We start from the raw sequence: 17,219 nt of genomic DNA on the forward strand, positions 1-17,219 counted from the left end.
ATCGGAATTGGTGGAACCATATATGTCTGAAAGCTGTAAAAAAAAATTCTTTTTCTAAGTTTAGTGTGCCACTGGGCAAAACAGGCGTTACAAGTGGCATTTGTGTAGTCGTGAAGTTGGCTTGTCCTCTTAGCACTTTTTGCATTTCTCCAATTCGTCAATCAGTAGGACTTGTTCTGAATGTACTTGTTTTGGGGAGCTGTAGTCATGGAAGCTCGACGATGCCCATATAGATCAGCAGGCAAATGAAATTCACCATCTCTGCAGCCGTGATCATTTCCCAAGAACCATCACCTTTGGCATAAGACTGCTTCTACGGGATTTGCAACCACGCGCACTCATTTTTGTTAGCACAAATCCTGTTTATTACCTCGGCGCTGTGAAAATGATGCCCAAAACTCCGATTTTCATTGTGACACATATCGCTTCACTGCGCAACACTACTCTGAGGTCACGGCCGGGTAGCCTTCTTGGGTTGCACATTACTCTCTAATGGTTGAAGGTTATGTCACCGAAATTTTACGTATCATCCGAACTATATTCCAATGATTTAACATCATCCTCGGAGTCACTTCAGCTAGAAACCGCAGAAAAATTACTTGCGGACGCAACAGAATTGTCCAAGAAACAACATTTATGAGAGGGTCTCACTAACATTTTCGCGAACAAACCAAGCAAACCGCTATATTTGAGTCGCTGTTAAAAATCGCTGCCGCTCGGGGGAAAAAAACGAACTATGCAAGAAAATAAACATTACCGCTTAGAGAATGTGCTAGATGGTGCAACTAGTTGATAGGAGAGCCCGTACTTTTAAATTCTCGTTCGGCGCGTCCGGGTATGCGGTGACCCACGTTCTATGGGCACGGTCACGAAAGAGTTAAACAGCATACCGCTATTAAAACAAAAAAGTTTGATGGGCTCAGCTGTCGTTGACATCCCCGTAATGCGACACATCGCGTTAATCGTTACAGCACAAGAGACTGCAACGCGTCGAGGTGGTGGGTCCCCTGCTTTCGTTGATACACAAGGCATTCGACACCTGCCTGACCCACGCCATCGAATGAGACGCCTCTAAGAACTACGGCACTGGGATGGGACCTAGTGTGATTCACTGAGGCCAAGTCATCTTACCCGAATGCATAAGGGACCATGTGAATTTTCTTCTCTTTTCCCACATGCAATTTTTTTCTTTTAACAGCCAAGCTGTATACCTCTCCTTGGTTGTAAAAATTTCGTGGCGTAAACACAAAACGCCAGGTTAAAGGGCCCCTAAATCACCAACAGACGCTCGCGTGCTCCTCTGCTAGCAAATGTGCGCGTTCCTTGCATTTTCACCTCGGACGCTGAGGAAGGGCATTCGGAGAGGTGGACAGACGAGCCGACGAACGAGTTCGCTGTATACTCGTGCACAACCGCAACGCCGCAACTAAATTCCGACCTCTGGGTGATTTAATGGCCCTTTAACAATTGAAGGCAAACGGAATATCTTTCTTTAAAATCAGGCATACAGCACAGAGCTCACTATTCGTCCTCAAAAAAGAAAACCACAAAACAAGCATCAAAACCGCATGATGGATGATAAGGCGCCTGTGAACAAGGGGAATACCTTCCCACGCGTCCCCGGTAAAGATTAGGCTGCAGCTGCTTTGCACTTCACACGAGGGTTTCGAATGACGTCAAAGGGCCCTTCCTTCTCCCCGTGTGTGTTTCCCGCTTTCATATATAAAAGGGAAAACCGTCTAGCAACTCATTCAGTTCATTCCAAGACTGCCATGGGTAGACCACGGAAATTAAAGACACCAGAAGAAAAGCGTGAATACAATGCTCGACGAAAGGAACAAATTCATCTTGCTGAAAATGGTCGAGGAACCAATCACAGTCGACCACAGCGACCACAAAGCGATTATCACTACCATTACTGTAATATAATAATAAGACATACCACCAAATTCATCTTGCTGAAAATGGTCGAGGAACCAATCACAGTCGACCACAGCGACCACAAAGCGATTATCACTACCATTACTGTAATATAATAATAAGACATACCCCCATCAGCAAGTGTGGTGTTTGATACAGCTTCGCCGGGCATTCACGTTCGGAGGGCGGGATGGCGGCCATTTTTTTTTTTTTTTTTACTTTCCGAGTTGATATAGCACTCGGTCTGTATATAATGTGCCACCCCTGAAAAACGGCACACTACATTTTTACGAGCACGGCATAACCACCAATCTGAGGAACCCTCTCCAGAATGCAATGCACCTTGAGAACCAAAATGCATCTGAAAGGTTTTATTCCGCACGTAAAAATGTAACTTAGAGATAGAATGAAGGAAGTCAGTGCTCAAGGCATACACACTAGTGGAAACTTTTATTTCGCATCAGTCGCAATATAACACTATAATGTCGTAAAATGCACAAGAATGCTATTGGTCGAATTACCTTGGTCATTAGTCACAATCCCTAGAGCAGGTAGTTTGTTACCAATTTTAGATAAGCAAGCTACACCCCATCGATTATCTCTGCTAAGTGGACTAAGTGCAAGTGTTGTCTGATTGGTGCCGAATGGCATCACTTATCAAGGAGGTTGAAAAAAAAAACTACTGGAGTGGAGGTGGCGCGGCGCCGCTGAAGCCGACGATCGATTGCTCCAGGCAGAAAACGTGTGGGTCGTCGCTTGAGCCCGCGCGGAAGTTCCACAGACGCCGAATTTCTCCCCTCTCTTGGTGACAAGCGAGTGTTGTGGATGTATCATATTTTGGACTGCGATCCACTCGATAACCACATTTACAATTTGTCGAAGACTGCCAAGCTGTAGATAAAGAACGCCGGGCCTGCGCGGAGCGCGCATCACAGCGAAAGCTGGAAGAGCGGCCTTTCTAGAGCCCGTTCTAAACTCTCTTGGGGAAACTAATACAAGTACAATTGCAAGGTACCCACTACACCGCAAATCATTTTTGTGAACATTAGTCGTCTTTCTGCGGAGAAGTCAGGCACCAGCTGCACGTCTGTAAGGCATTATGTGAACTTTGTTGATGCTGCCTGTGGCCGATGACGATGAATTATGGCTGAGCCTTTTGTAATGGATTTGAAGCAATTAACGATCTGGTCACTCGTTGCGCAATTAGCATTGTGTGACGCCTGATCGTTATTTCATTCTTCTGACACGCTATATTACCCATTTAACGCGATTCCTTGCCCGATATAACGCCTGTAAGGATGTTTTTGGAAAGGAGTTCCGGTCACTAGCGTGGCTCTGTGGTAGAATACTCGACTGCAACGCAGAGGACCCGGGTTCAAGTCCCATCTGAGCCTGTTTATTTTTATTTATTTCATTTTTTCGTATTTCGCGCGATAGTAGTTACGGACACCGGCGGCGGCAGTAGACAACTACACCACTGCCGCTGTGATCTGATAACAGCTTTCCTGTAAAATCAGGCTTCACCACATTTCAAAAGAAATCAACCGGAAAAAAAATTCGGCAGATCCCACACGTTGTGGGAATCTGCTTCATGCGAAGCAGTCAGCGAGTACTTTGAGCCAAGCGTTACGAGGTGGATCAAAGTGTTTTTGTAAGTGTAGTAGCTGTGTGCACATCGTGGGTTTACCAGGTACGTCGACAACACTGGTGTTTAAAGGGCAACATTATGGTGCAATGTAACGTCAGCCCTCAAGTTAGAGTACATACGTCAGCATTATCGAAACTAAGAGCACTTGATGGTGCAATCATGTGAATATCATACGTAACTTTCGTTAATCTATTCCTCTAGGGTCGAGCAATGCTCCAATATAGCTTGCTGAAACATAGGAATGAAAGTGTAATGTTTCTTACACACTGCTATAAAAGTGGAGCCAACACTGGAACCACAGACGTTAATCTGATATGACGCCTGTATCGTAGGAGTACATACGTACTGTGCATTGCTTTCTTGCAGAATTAGATAGCCAGCACCACAACCACACCTGACGTTGCACCGACATTACGGCAGCATAGGCTGTTTTTCCAAACCAGTCTATATACCTGACGTGCCTCTGTGGTAGAATACTTGATTGCCACGCAGAATGCTTTGGTTCGATTCCTGCTGAGATCCTAATATTTATTCTGTCCATTCGTCGGGTGAACGCTGCCGATGTCGGTTTTTCTTAACGCTCTCGCATTTAAATTACTAATGTCTGTTTTCGCCGTTCCTGGGTAGATATAAACTGTCAGTCACCTGTGACGCATAACCGTACACCGCGGCCAGTGGTAAACGGCTATGTGCCATACATGTCTGGAGGAAAGGGTTTGACGACTTACGCGACAGGATTTTCCCGTTATTCATGTCACGATCCGACAGCCATATTCGTTAAATCCTCTTACCCCCCCATGCCGATTTTGGTCTGCACCAAGTTAAGGAGGCGATCATGAGAGCACCCAGGCGTAGGCGACTAGGTAGATAGATTCGTAGATAGAAACGCTGAATGTGCCAAAGGTTCGCTAAGAAATGCTTTGCATTTTAAACTCCCAGAGCGGAGTAAGAACGCGGCTGGCAAGGGCTTATTTTAAAAAATTTGTAGAGGAGCGTAAACAAAGCTAGTCAATCTGCTTTCGTATCTCTTCTTTTGCTGTGTTTACTTTTTAAGGGCGCGTGTTTCATACGGTTAGTTTCGCGACGGTCTGCATTATGATGCATTTTGAAGTTATTCTGAATTTGTCGCTTTATCGATTCACGTATAAACCACATTGTATATGCTTCTGTTTTCTTTTGAAATTGTATAAAAGCGGGGATGAATAAAATTTCATGTACCACTTATTAACTCCACCATGTGCTTCATTTCGGAAATGCTGGAAGCGAATTCTACGTGTTATCAGGCACGCTTCAGCCCATGTATTATGGCGCAAAAAACTGCCTTCTTCAAGCTTGCAGGACAAAAAAAAAATTCGGTCAAATAAGTGACACTAACTATCCAGTTCTCATGCTGAAACGCCCCCGCGGAAGCTCACAATTACGCTGGCCGCGCTCAAGCTGCGCTGCCTCTTGCCTGGAACAAGATGGCTGCCAACCGGTTTCCCAGGCTTCACCTGCTCGCGTGGGCGCGCATAGGAAACCTCCACTCCAGAAGTTTTTTTTTAACCTCTTTGTCCCTTATGAACCTAATCTTAATTCATGAGCCCACGTCATTATTCTGAAAGATCACTGGGAACCCTTATTTCCGAGAAATTATCACACTTGCTGGTGTAACCTGTTAAAAATATAGAGCACCAAGTAATATCAATGAAAACCTCATTTCACTGAATGGGAAGAGCTGTCCCTACAACACACTGCATAGGAACTGTATTCATTCGTACTTGGTGTAGTTCACATGGTCTGTACCAGGAAAGGCGAGTCTAAATGCAACCACATAAGCTGCAAACATAATATTTCAACACAACATACAAACAGAACACAGGTGCCACCTGCATAGTGTACAGCACAAAATGGATACCCAGTAATGCGGTCAACACAAACGTGAAAGGCACAGCAGAAACGTATGACACAGTGTAATACAATACACACTCTAGCGGCATCATATGTATCCTGTAAGAATGGGTTGAAAATGAGCAAACGTTTCTGTGGTCCAGGGTTAGGATGCCAATGATACGCACGGGTGTAAAACATGTGCAACCAAAATGAGACGAACTTCCTTGCATTTGCATTTCATTTCAGCATGTAGTGCAATCACAGCTAAACCTGACCGCCAGAGCATGCAATCACACAAAAGTGTGCACCTTGACAGTCAAAAACCTATAAAACTGAGCTAGAATTAGAATATTCATAAAAACCGGAAAGTTAAGCATTTCTATAGTAACCAAGAGAAGTGAGCAGCCTATAAGCATCATTTTGACTAAATTAACTTCACTGATATGTGGTTATTATCAAACCTCACAAAAAAAGGGACTGAACGCAAGACACACATTTTTCAAGACCCCAAGTTCTGCAGAGATGTGATGAACACACTTACACATATTGCAATGGCAACCATGATTGTGTGTGTGTGTGTGTGATCAATGCACGATCGCGTAACAAAGTGTAAACCTTCAAATGTCTACCGGACTACAATTGTAGCAAAGAAGAGCAACTTCCGACATGTTTGACAACTCCGCCAGTTGACTGCGCCTAGTCAAATGTACCAATCGAATCCCATTACAATGAATTTCACAGACTGCAAAATGTGTGAGAAACTATAAAAATGTGTGGCCAAGAGCACTGAAAGAAATGCTAATAATAATTGCTGGGATTTAATGCCCCAAAACCACAATAAAATCAAGAGGGACACTACAGCGGAAGGCTCCGGAAATTTTGACCACCTGGTGTTCATTAACGTGCCCCTAAATCTAGGTACATGGGCTTCGACAATTTTCACCTGTGATGAAAACATGGCCGCTGCGGTCAGGATTTCATTTTGCTACCTTCGGGTCAGCAGTTGAGCACCGTAACCATTAGACCACGGTGGCGGGTCAGTGAAAGAAATGCAATCTGTAGCAGCTACCATAAATCAATATAGTATACAAGGCACGAGAGCACATGAAACAGGTTTACTTTGAAATAATTACCAGACTATTCCTTTTGTTTCATCTCATTTTTAACAGTATCCTTTCGCACTAGGAGTTTCTGGATGGTGATAATGCGATTGCTCATAAACAGAGCATCCCTCATAATCATATTGTGGTTTTGGGATGTGAAACCTCGGCAATGATCATTAAAAATATATTCATTTATATACATTCAAACCTCATTACAACAGTCACATCTGCCTTGAAAATAACTTCCTTATATACGAAATCTCGTTATAAACGTTTATTGCAACACTGTATCTATGACAAGACTAGTCTTCATTTACTTCGCTATAACCGATAATTCGTCATATCCGCGTTCGTTATATCGAGGTTTTAGTGTATCTAGATGCAGTTGCGATAGGCACGCTTAGAATATTGTAGATGCACCGTAATGTGGCCGTAATAAGAGACATATCGTTATATGTAGTGTTGCTATTATTGGGTGCGAGTGTATTTCTGCTGAGTACCTGCACCGACCTACAAGCCTTTTCCATCACACATGGCTCAGTGTGTTTGCAAAAATAGTGTACTTCTTGAATGCTGAGCACCAGCGTTCTTATTCCTAGTGAGCTGCTTTGTTATGAAGACATACTGCAACGAAAACATCAACAATGGACAATAGTGCGTAAAGAGCATTAAAGAAGACGATGGAATCACGTAATACTAGATAGTTAGGTCACACTTTGAATATCTAATACATAAGCCTAAGCTATGGCATGTACAACAAAAAAATAATAATAAACAACCATGAATGACAGGTACATACATTTATAGCACTGCACATAACTCTGCATGATTTTACATGCCTTTTTCAATAAGTAATCACTTGTAAAAGAAAAAATTACAACCTATAGAGAACTTAAAGAGATGTGACCTTACAAATACCGAAAGAAATTTTTCTGCCACACAAGCGTGTAAAAATGACATAAAAAGATGAGTGCACAGAGAACAAGTAAAACAGGCAATATACTTTCAGCTGCAAGTTTCTCCCGACATTATTGCGCTAGATGAATACCTAGTGCCATCCATCAACTTGCTCCAATATTCAGCGTTTTCCCTTGGCACTCCCAAAACTCTTCCAGACAGTCGATTGCGGCTGAAGACCAGGGTTGCTAGGAACAGTTAAGCTCGGGTTTTGTTCTCCGTTGGCATTACAGAGTTTAGTACACTGCTCCCACTACACTAATGCCCTCTCTGCCGCCTGCTAGATTTCAGTTTGCTACTACACAGCCCGCGCTTCGCATGCATCTGCATTGTAATCTTGTACACGTTCAGCCATTGTTCGGTTTTTGAACATCCGGCTTCAGCTCGTGCGATCGGTCGGGAGCGAGCTGTTTGATAACAAGAGGTGGCTTCTGGCCCAAGTGTGCAAGCCAAAACTGAACGTTCGAAAAGTGAACAAAGACCGAACATGTACAAGATTGTACCCCGGATGTGGTTTAGACAAGTAGAAACCTAGCACACAAGTTTCACTAGGAGTGGTAAAGGTAGCAGCGAGTACCGAGAATGCTAAGACTCTTTAAAATGTGACATGCGTCAAAGTGTGACAAAACGAATGTGACAAAACTCTAAAATGTGACCTTAATGCCACATCCTTAAGATGCGGACACAAGCAGTCTTTTCAACCCATTAAAAAGACGTTAAAGAAAGAAGAAGTGTTGAGCTACATCGGCAGGCATGCCTTAGTCATGGCATATCAGTCACCCTTATCATGAGTCGATGTCAAGTAAGCCAGGAAAGAAGGAAAAAAAAAAAAGAATATGAATGACAATGCCATGTCTGTTAACCTAGTTAATTGCACAAGCAACGCATAAAACCACATATTTGCAAGTGCCTACTTTAGAATTAGCATTTGTCATATAAGGAAGTATGCATTCATCTCCAGCCTAAGGCTTCTTTGCAAGTTTTATAGCATAAAAACTACCTGGCAGTACAAAAATGTAATGAGGTCAGCAGCACAGCACTGATGTGAACAGTGCTGCAGTTTAAGCATGAAATTAAAGAGGGAAAACAGCAGCTTTTGTTTTCAAAATACAAAAATAAAAGTTCTCCTTCAAGGAAAATGAGTAGTTTTGTGAAATACCCTTGAAGTCTAGAGTGACCTAGCAATTTTCACTAGCATCCCTTTAAAATCGGACTGTACAATAGATGTGAGTGGACACTGTCAATGCACACTTCTTTCACACTTCTTGATGCCAGAAAAAAAAATATTAGCTCCCCAAACTTGTGCTGCTAAGGCATGTTTACACTATTTAGCGCTTGATGAACTACAAAAAGAGCACAGTGGTTAAAAATGATGAAAAACCTTGTATTGTGACTTCCAAGGTGTCACTGCATTAAATACCTGTGTAAACTTATAGACAGCTCACACACGACTGTGTGCCACGCGTCTCATTGCACTTGAATTGTGTGCGTATGATATTGCATGCCGTTGCAATTACTTAATCTTATTGCACAACTACAGATTTATGGGCCGGTCCACACTGTATGTGACGTTGCACTAGTGGGCAGAAGTTAGCAAACATATAGACACGCAGGTGACTGCAAACGTCTAAGCTGGGCAAGAGTTAAGCTGCACTTCAGTCAAATCTGTGGATGCCGTCACTTGCTGCTTGCATTTTGAGATCCGTTGGCATGTGGTTGTGAAAAAATACATATGGAAATATTTCAGTGCTACAAAATTGCTGACATGTTGACTAACACTGCAGCTACATGTATTTTTAGTGCCTTTTTCTTTGTATAATAAAATAAATAAGGTATAATGGAATATATAATTGTGAGGAAACATACAAACAGTGACTGCAAATGACTTGTCCATACTAGGCCACAGTTTGCTGCCACAGTCTGCCATAAAACGCTAACCTGCCATGTGACACTCACTATTCAGTGCCATTCAATACTGTGGTGTTGTACAACCAACGAATAAAATGCAATAGTTCACACACAGAACATACTCGAGCTTTCCATATGTGCTTCGTGAAATGGTAAAAAAATAGTGCCACACACATCCTCAAATTCATCAACGAAGATTTGCCGGAGGGTTTCCCAGCAAAATATTACACTGGGTGCTTTGCTGCCTGAATGCCACATGCTAAAAGCCATCGCATTTCACTCATACAATCCTAATCCGATGTCAAGTTACACACAACCTAATATTGCATACTTTGCCCACCAGGGGGCTAACGGCACGTTTGGCAGCCCGCTAGAGCTCGTCACGAGACTGCGGTGGGATGTCGGCATGATCGGCATAGCGCATGACGAGGCGATAAAAGTTGACGAGCCGCTCATAGTTCGGGCGCGAAATCCGTTCGTTGTCGCCGTGGAAACGACGAGAGGCTTCTTGTGGGGTGAGAAGCGCTGGTGAGAACCGGTACACGTTGCGGGTAAGGTCCAGGTAGTGCCGCGTGTCTGTGTTGCCTATTGACAAGGCTGCATGGAACAAATCAGGTGCGCACGAGGTCATCAGTTCGACAGTTTCCCCTGAGTAGGTGGTTTCATGGCGTTGTGACCCAAGCTGCAGTGAAACCACCTTTTCATGTGGGTGACGTGCGGTAAAATAAGTATTTCTTTGTTTCAAACACTTGACATTTCATAAACTTCAACAATTGTGTTGGAGCTAACTTAAGTTGAAACAGCCAATTTAATTTATGTAATCTGTGTTTACTAATGAAATGAGAGAATTTCGTAACACACTGCTGATCACTTACCCCTGATACGTCCAAGATACAGCACAACACCAGCCTGTCAGTAGCCTATATTACGCAGAAATACCAAAAACCAGACAGTTTTCGGATGCTCAGCAGCAAGCAAAAGTGCCAGCGCTGCCACGTTGGTTGCCATGTTAGCCCAATAAAGATTCTACCACTGCTGCTGCATTAATAACCCTCTGAGGGTCGAAATTTTTTGAAACAGACTTTCCCAGAAGGTCAAATCACTTCATTGCAGATTTTGAATGCACGAAATGTTTAAATCCGGGAAAAAATGTAAAAATATAACCAGGAACAGTATTTTGGTGTCAGGTTCACTCAGAACTGCAAGATGTTCTCTAATATTTCAGAGCATGGTATTCCTTGAAACACGGGTACGCACAGTGCTTTATCACGGTCTGCATGCATAAAAAGCATGTCTGTCCTCTTGGAGCGACAAGTTATGTTGGCACACACATGGCATCTTCTCTGCATGCAGAATAACTTGTGAGCATCGGCGATAAACAATCTAAAAGCAGCGCCAATAAAGATGGAAATCAAGTTGCACTGCTCCTTCAAGGAAGTGCCAATAATGTTAAAAATCAAATTTTGCGTGCCTCCACTGCGATCAAGCGGAGAAACCGAAACCATGAAAGGGCAATGCGCGTCAGCGTTGGTGCAGACCGGGTGATGCGCTGAAGCTAGAAATCAGTTCTGTTTATTTCATCAAAAAGGTAGCACAATCAAATTTCAAATGCTTCTCGTAAGTCCTAGGAGGTGGTAGCACCTCCCAGTGAGCATACATCATCATTGCGGAGCGAAATTTCAAACGGAGGTTCGAAAAGGTACCCGTATGGCAAAAACTCTCAAAGGATTAAAGGGGTACTGACACAAAATTTCGCGGCCGAGATAGCCTGCTGGATCGATTCCCGTGTACGTGTGTGTACCATCTGCAAAATATTGACAGCTAATAAAGCTTGGAAGGTATTTTATATGAATTTCGAAGTTCGTGAGCGCGATCCAGCATTATAGGCCGCACCTAGTGCATTGACACCCTCGGAGGTGACCCGAGGTGACCCCCCTACTTCCCCTACGTAAATGTTTCAGCCGGTACAAGTTATGATGATGTCGTAGCCGCCATTTCTGTTTTGACGCGCTTCCCGACGAATCGCTCCTCGCCAGCGCGTCAAACCTGAAGTGATTCGCCACGTCGAAAATTCCTTCCATCCCCGCCGCAAGAAAATCGTCGCCATCAGACGACAATGAGCCCGACGACGACAGACCGCGTGGAAATGCGTCACTGTTCTGTGTGCTCACGTGACCGAGCGTTTCACTCGCTAGGTGGTGATAGTTGCACCCGGCGGCTTGTCGTTTTTGGAGCTCTGTCAAACCGAAACTGAGGCTGTGTCGGTAATGAGGAGCTTGTAATTAATTATCTGTCACGCGCTGCAGCAAACCATGTGCCGTGTTATGACTAACAGGCCCCCAGCAACACATTGCAGCAAAAAAACGCGGGGCGAAAAGTTTTGTGTCAGGACTCCTTTAAATAGTACCTAAATGCCACTGACTCCCACACACTCTTGTGCACCAAAAGCTCTGTGCAGCCACAATGAAATCTAAACCGCAGTGCAACTCTTCCTTTTCTTCATCTTTTCATCTCTCAAGCTACAAAGGGGAGAGTGCTTCAGCCTTTTGCCTACAAAGGGGACAGCCCTTTGAAGTGAGGCAGCACATTTAATCTCGCTGAGACGCCTTTCACCATGACCGTGACAGACCTGCATTCCCTCAGCAATTTACGATGACCTTCACCCCGCTTCTCGGCAGACTGGTTCTCCTAAGCCCCACAGAGATGCCTACACTGTCACTCAGTGGATGGCTTTTCCTTATGAAAAAAAAAAAAACAATAGTCTACTCTCTGCTAAACCAAAGTTTCATTATGTCAGTGATTTACATACTGTTTCCTTGAGCTGATTTTTTTTTTCAATCACATCTTTTTCTTAAGCAGAATGTGACAATCAATGCGCATGCTGGCATAAACATTTACTGTGGTTCCAGGCATGCGACATTAAAGCAGTAGTCTGGGCACAGGTGTACAACTCTGGATGGCCGGCAATGGTAGCAGTGGCATATGAAGGGGGCAACTGCGCACTCACATACACATACAGCACTCAGCAACAGAAACACAATGGTTGGCCCACATTTCTGCCAGGGGTCACATGTTGTCTGGGGGTCCCATGCTGCCGCAGTGCAGGACACAACAGCTGTTGCTTTGATGGGGTGCCATAATGAACGGGCTCAATGCACCCAGCACTCAACGGAGGCCGCTACTATTAGGGCCATTTATATTATGTTTTAACTGCTTAGCCCTGTATACTACTCAAAGAATTCTGGGGGACAGGAGAAGCCATACTAGCTACATCTTCCAAAGACGGTGTGGCAAGCAAAAAAAAAAAAACACAATACATCACCACAAAGAGCAATGAATCCAACAATGACAAATTGTAATGTTATATGATGTAAAGCTAGCAGCTAACTCATTTTGGATCCGATTTCGCATACCTCTACAAAATGCTGGTGTAAGGGAATACGGTGGCTACAGGGAGCAACGCGACTTTCATACTGTCTGTCATCTTAATGCGAAGTCAGCTGTTAGAGCACAGCATGTACAACGCTATACAATCCATATGTTTATGTCTGTTGGCAGTGCATGCCCCCCAGCGCTTGCGATCGCACCCTTTTGATCAAAGGTTGCACTTGCTGCTTGAGCAATGCAGCCCCCACCCCCCACTGGCGCCCCTTCATCCTCCTTCTCCCGACGAAAGACGGGCGCAGGAGCATGACCGGGCGCCAGTGGAGTTCGTCCCTAGCGCCCGTGTGCTTTTACTCGCGTGTGGAACATACGATGCGCAGGGCAATATTATCAGCTTGGACTTCATATGGAACATGACGGCGACAGCAAAAACCCGCCGAGAGTGTTCATATCGTTGCTATCACAATAAAAACTGCCACACCACTGGATCGATCAGTCAGGCATCCAGCCAAAGGAAGAGAACCCACCAGGAACGGGAATCGCCTCGGGAAAGATTCTGCGCACGCTGCAGGCAATGGCACGATAGCCTAAGATGTCCTCACTGTGTGGTGACACCGGGTGCGCCTCCATGGCATAGAGGACCTCCAGCGACACGTTTGGAAGTCCACCCAGCAGCTGCCGGTCAAGCTCTAGAACCTACAGTCGTGCACGCAATACTTTTCATGAGGCACCAACACATGCAGTCAAACCCAGCATTCCTATTCTTCGCTACATTATAATGAACTGACATATGACACACGAGTATACCTCCCCATATTTAATGTTCATTATAAACCTGTATTAAAGGGGTACTGATGCCAATTTTCAAAGGCGAGTTTAAGCTGCCATACAAATTCTCCTGTACAGAGAGAAGGCTCTGCACAAGTGTGAAGCTCAGTAAACGCTGAAAAGGTACATTCATATTTAAAGAAAGCGCAAAAAAAAAAACACGACACAGAGAAAAGAAGAGGACAGCACGACGCGCTACTAGCAACTGGAGTTTAGTGAAAAGTATACACACACAGTAGCGTGCAGTGCAGTCGCCTTCGTTTCTCTGTGTCGTGGATTCTTCGCACTTTCTTCAAACATGAATTTGCACCAACTCGCCAAACTGTCCCTCCTAGTGCTGATAAGGTATTTTTACATTAAAGTCTGTTTTTGTGTGGCACACCTACTGACATCAACATTATCGTGACGTCAGGCTATAGTGTCAATTCTGGTGACCTCACGCACTAGTATGACTAGTGATGATGTCTATTGACAAAACATTCAAAATGACCAGTTGCGTGCCACCAAAAATGTTAAAAATAGCAGCTTGTGCGTCACCACCCAGCCAAAGACCGGAGTGGCCTTGGAAACATCACATCTTGCACACGCACGTGAAGAGAATCTCACACCGCATTGTGATTTCAGGGCACAGTAGGAACCTAAACTAGCTTTTAAAAACATGCTGTAATTACTTTTTCATGGTGCGCTCACAGTTATCGGCACATTTCTAGGCGCTTGAGGGTTTGGCCTTTCATTTGGTGAAAAAAAAACTACAACTGAAAATTTCCATTTCAGCACCCCTTTAATTGCGTGCCTGCAATGGTGACCACAATTTCAAATTTACAGGTACCGTAAAGAGGTGAAGGGATGGGGAGGCAGTTGAGGTACTGTGATGGAGTTACCAAATTTCTAGACATAGTTTGAATAAAGTGATGCAGGACTGGTGTAACTCGGCCCTGCATCAGGTCTTTGGTCTAGGGGTGTGCGAATGTTCGAAAATTTCGAATAACGAATCAAATAGCGTTCTATTCCATTCGGCGCTCGAATCCAATAGCGCACATTCAAACTACTGAATATTTTTCTAATAATTTTCGAATAATCAGCACCCGACGGGAAAACCTGAAAACAACGAAAAGTTGGAAGAGGAAAGGATCATATTTCTTGTTTTAATGACTGAATTAAGGGGGTGTACACAGTTCCAGCTTTTAAGGGACTATCGAAGCTCTACACATCGCCAGATTAAGGAATTTCACTTTAAACTCCGGTGCGGCCGAAGAGAATGTGTCAACAATCCACTATCATTATCACGATTCTCATGATGATGTTCATTCATGAACATTATTTAACTTTTGGGTCTGAGTGTTACTTAAAAGCTGGTGACAAAGTATCACCTTAAATATTGAAGTAACAATTACAAAATACTTCAAAGGCTGTAGTCATTGCTGTATGTAGGCTTAGCTCAGTTTACATAATTGCATTTTATTTAGGGGTGTGCAAATATCAAATTTTTCAAATACGAATATCCACCTTCAAATATCGAATCAAATATCGAATATCAAAGGAAAAAGGCCTCCACAGTAACAATATTTTATTTAACATGTAGCTATTTGAAAAAAGTCACAGTATCGCCGCAATGGCGAAGCAATGAATGCGATAGCAAGAAAAGCGGCTCGTGATGGACGCGCTGCAACTACCGTGCGTCCATCACTACCAGGCAGCTACTAGACAGTTTTAATTTCACGTACGTAGGGACTTCTCATACGCAAACGTGAAAAGTACACGTACGTTACGTGCGGTGAGAGCTACCACGTAGCTCCATCTGCTGAGAATCATGAACACTGCGGCAGCTTGTTCGAGCGCCCGCGCGAGGAGACAGCGGAAGGGCAAGGTTCTCCCTGCACAATTATAAGAAGAAGCGAGAGAGCTGGCCGACGCCTTTAAGTGCACCCGTCGCGCTCCTAGCGCCATCTCGCTGGTAATGAAACGCTTATAAGCGCCTCCGTCTTGGAGGATTGCAAACGGTAAAGGATATACAGTAAAAGCTCGTTAATTTGGATTTCTAGGGACCGGAAGAAATGTCCGAATTAACCGAATGTCCGAATTATCGAAATAAACACAATAAATGCAAGAGCTTTTTCAACATAACCTTTACTTAACAAAGTAATCGCGGATGCTTGTCTGTTTTCGAGCAGAAATTCGCGCGGACACAATTTTTCTGAGCCCTTCAAGGTGCTCAGCAGCTCGCATGATGTCTGCAGTGTCCGCAAGTTTCACCCATCATCCACGCTTTTCGGTTGGCACGGTAATCCACAGGAAGATTGTTGATGTTCTTAAAGCAGCGTGGCTTTTGAACCTTTCCGATAACGAGAAGCAGCAAGCGCTCTGTTCCCGTCACGTTGGTGGCTAAATGTACGGTTACTCGTTCCTTGCTTTTTTGCCGCCGATACAAGGATCCCCTTTCATCACTCTTCATCACTTCTTGTCGGGAGAGCCCATTATTCAGAGCACGCAAAATTTCTACTTTGGTGGTGAAGTCCTTGGCCTCGTACTTGGACCGCTTCACTGGCGTTGCCATCGGCGGAGAGTGCGTTCACACGAGAAGTCAGCACAAAAGCACCAGCAATGATCAAGCTAAAGGAGCCGTACTGAATCGTTCCTCGATAAAACGGCGTTCAACGATGCAGCACACCAACGGGAACAATGCAATAAAATGGCACCGCCAAACCCACACCAATGCCTCCTCTAGAAAGATGCCTGCGACGTGAGCCGAAGAGCTGCTTCCCGGCCCTCTCCTGTTCTCTCCTCCTCCGCTCCCCCAATGGATGGATGGATGGATGCTATGAGCGTCCCCTTTATAACGGGGCGGTGACATGTCTGCCACCAGGCTCGAAGAAAAAAAAAAAAAGAAAGCTTCCTTGTTTCATGTTGGCCTAATACCTTATCTACATTGATTAAATCTATGTTATTATACCAAAAAATATAAATTCACGGTCTATCTCTCTGTCTCTTAAGGCAGAATGACCTTATTTTTCCCCCCATTATTTATTTTTGTTCTTTATCTCTACTTTTCTGTTTTCGAGCAGAAATTCGCGCGGACAATTTTTCTGAGCCCTTCAAGGTGCTCAGCAGCTCGCATGCTGTCTGCAGTGCCAAGTGTCGGCTGCGAGCGCTCGCTGCGGCGGTCGCTTTAAACCTTGCAGCCGCTGAGATTAAAGCACTGCCTACGGCCATCCCGGAGGCAATGCTTGCCAAAGCGGCCAAGCGGTCGTGCCGCCGGCTGCGATGGCGTCACTTTCGAATCCAGCGGAAGTAGTAGTGTCAGCTGTGAGCGCTCCTTGCGGAAAAAGCACTGAACTACGAGGAACCTCCCGTCCCCATGGGAAACCGTGCGACGTCGCAGGCATCTTTCTAGAGGAGGCGCTGCCCATAGAGTTTCCTAAAATTAACTAGAGGGGACTCTGGCGCTGCGATCGTTCAGCTACCATGGGAATGATGGGTAGTACACAAATTTGCCTAGTCTTCGTGCTTGCGTCTTCAAACATACTTGTGGCTTTGTTTATTGCTGTGTTTTGGCGTTCGTTTCGGATAAAAGAATAGACCGTTGTGAACTTCGTGACCAG

At 44.5% G+C, this 17,219-nt stretch overlaps 1 protein-coding gene across 1 annotated transcript in view; it reads right to left on the bottom strand.

Moving 5' to 3' along the window:
- Nucleotides 1-2,353: 2,353 nt before the first annotated feature.
- LOC119399612 (N-fatty-acyl-amino acid synthase/hydrolase PM20D1) overlaps nucleotides 2,354-17,219 on the bottom strand; it is a 56,456-nt gene continuing 41,590 nt past the window's right edge. The window contains exons 10-11 of the mRNA XM_049417791.1: nucleotides 13,320-13,488; nucleotides 2,354-10,005 (exon numbers count right to left, since the gene is read on the bottom strand). Of these exons, the coding sequence (XP_049273748.1) occupies nucleotides 9,779-10,005; nucleotides 13,320-13,488 (396 nt within the window). The 3' untranslated portion in view covers nucleotides 2,354-9,778. The remainder of the gene's footprint in view (nucleotides 10,006-13,319; nucleotides 13,489-17,219) is intronic.

Source organism: Rhipicephalus sanguineus, chromosome 7 (assembly GCF_013339695.2).
Source record: "Rhipicephalus sanguineus isolate Rsan-2018 chromosome 7, BIME_Rsan_1.4, whole genome shotgun sequence".
In the NCBI taxonomy this organism is placed as follows: domain Eukaryota; kingdom Metazoa; phylum Arthropoda; class Arachnida; order Ixodida; family Ixodidae; genus Rhipicephalus; species Rhipicephalus sanguineus.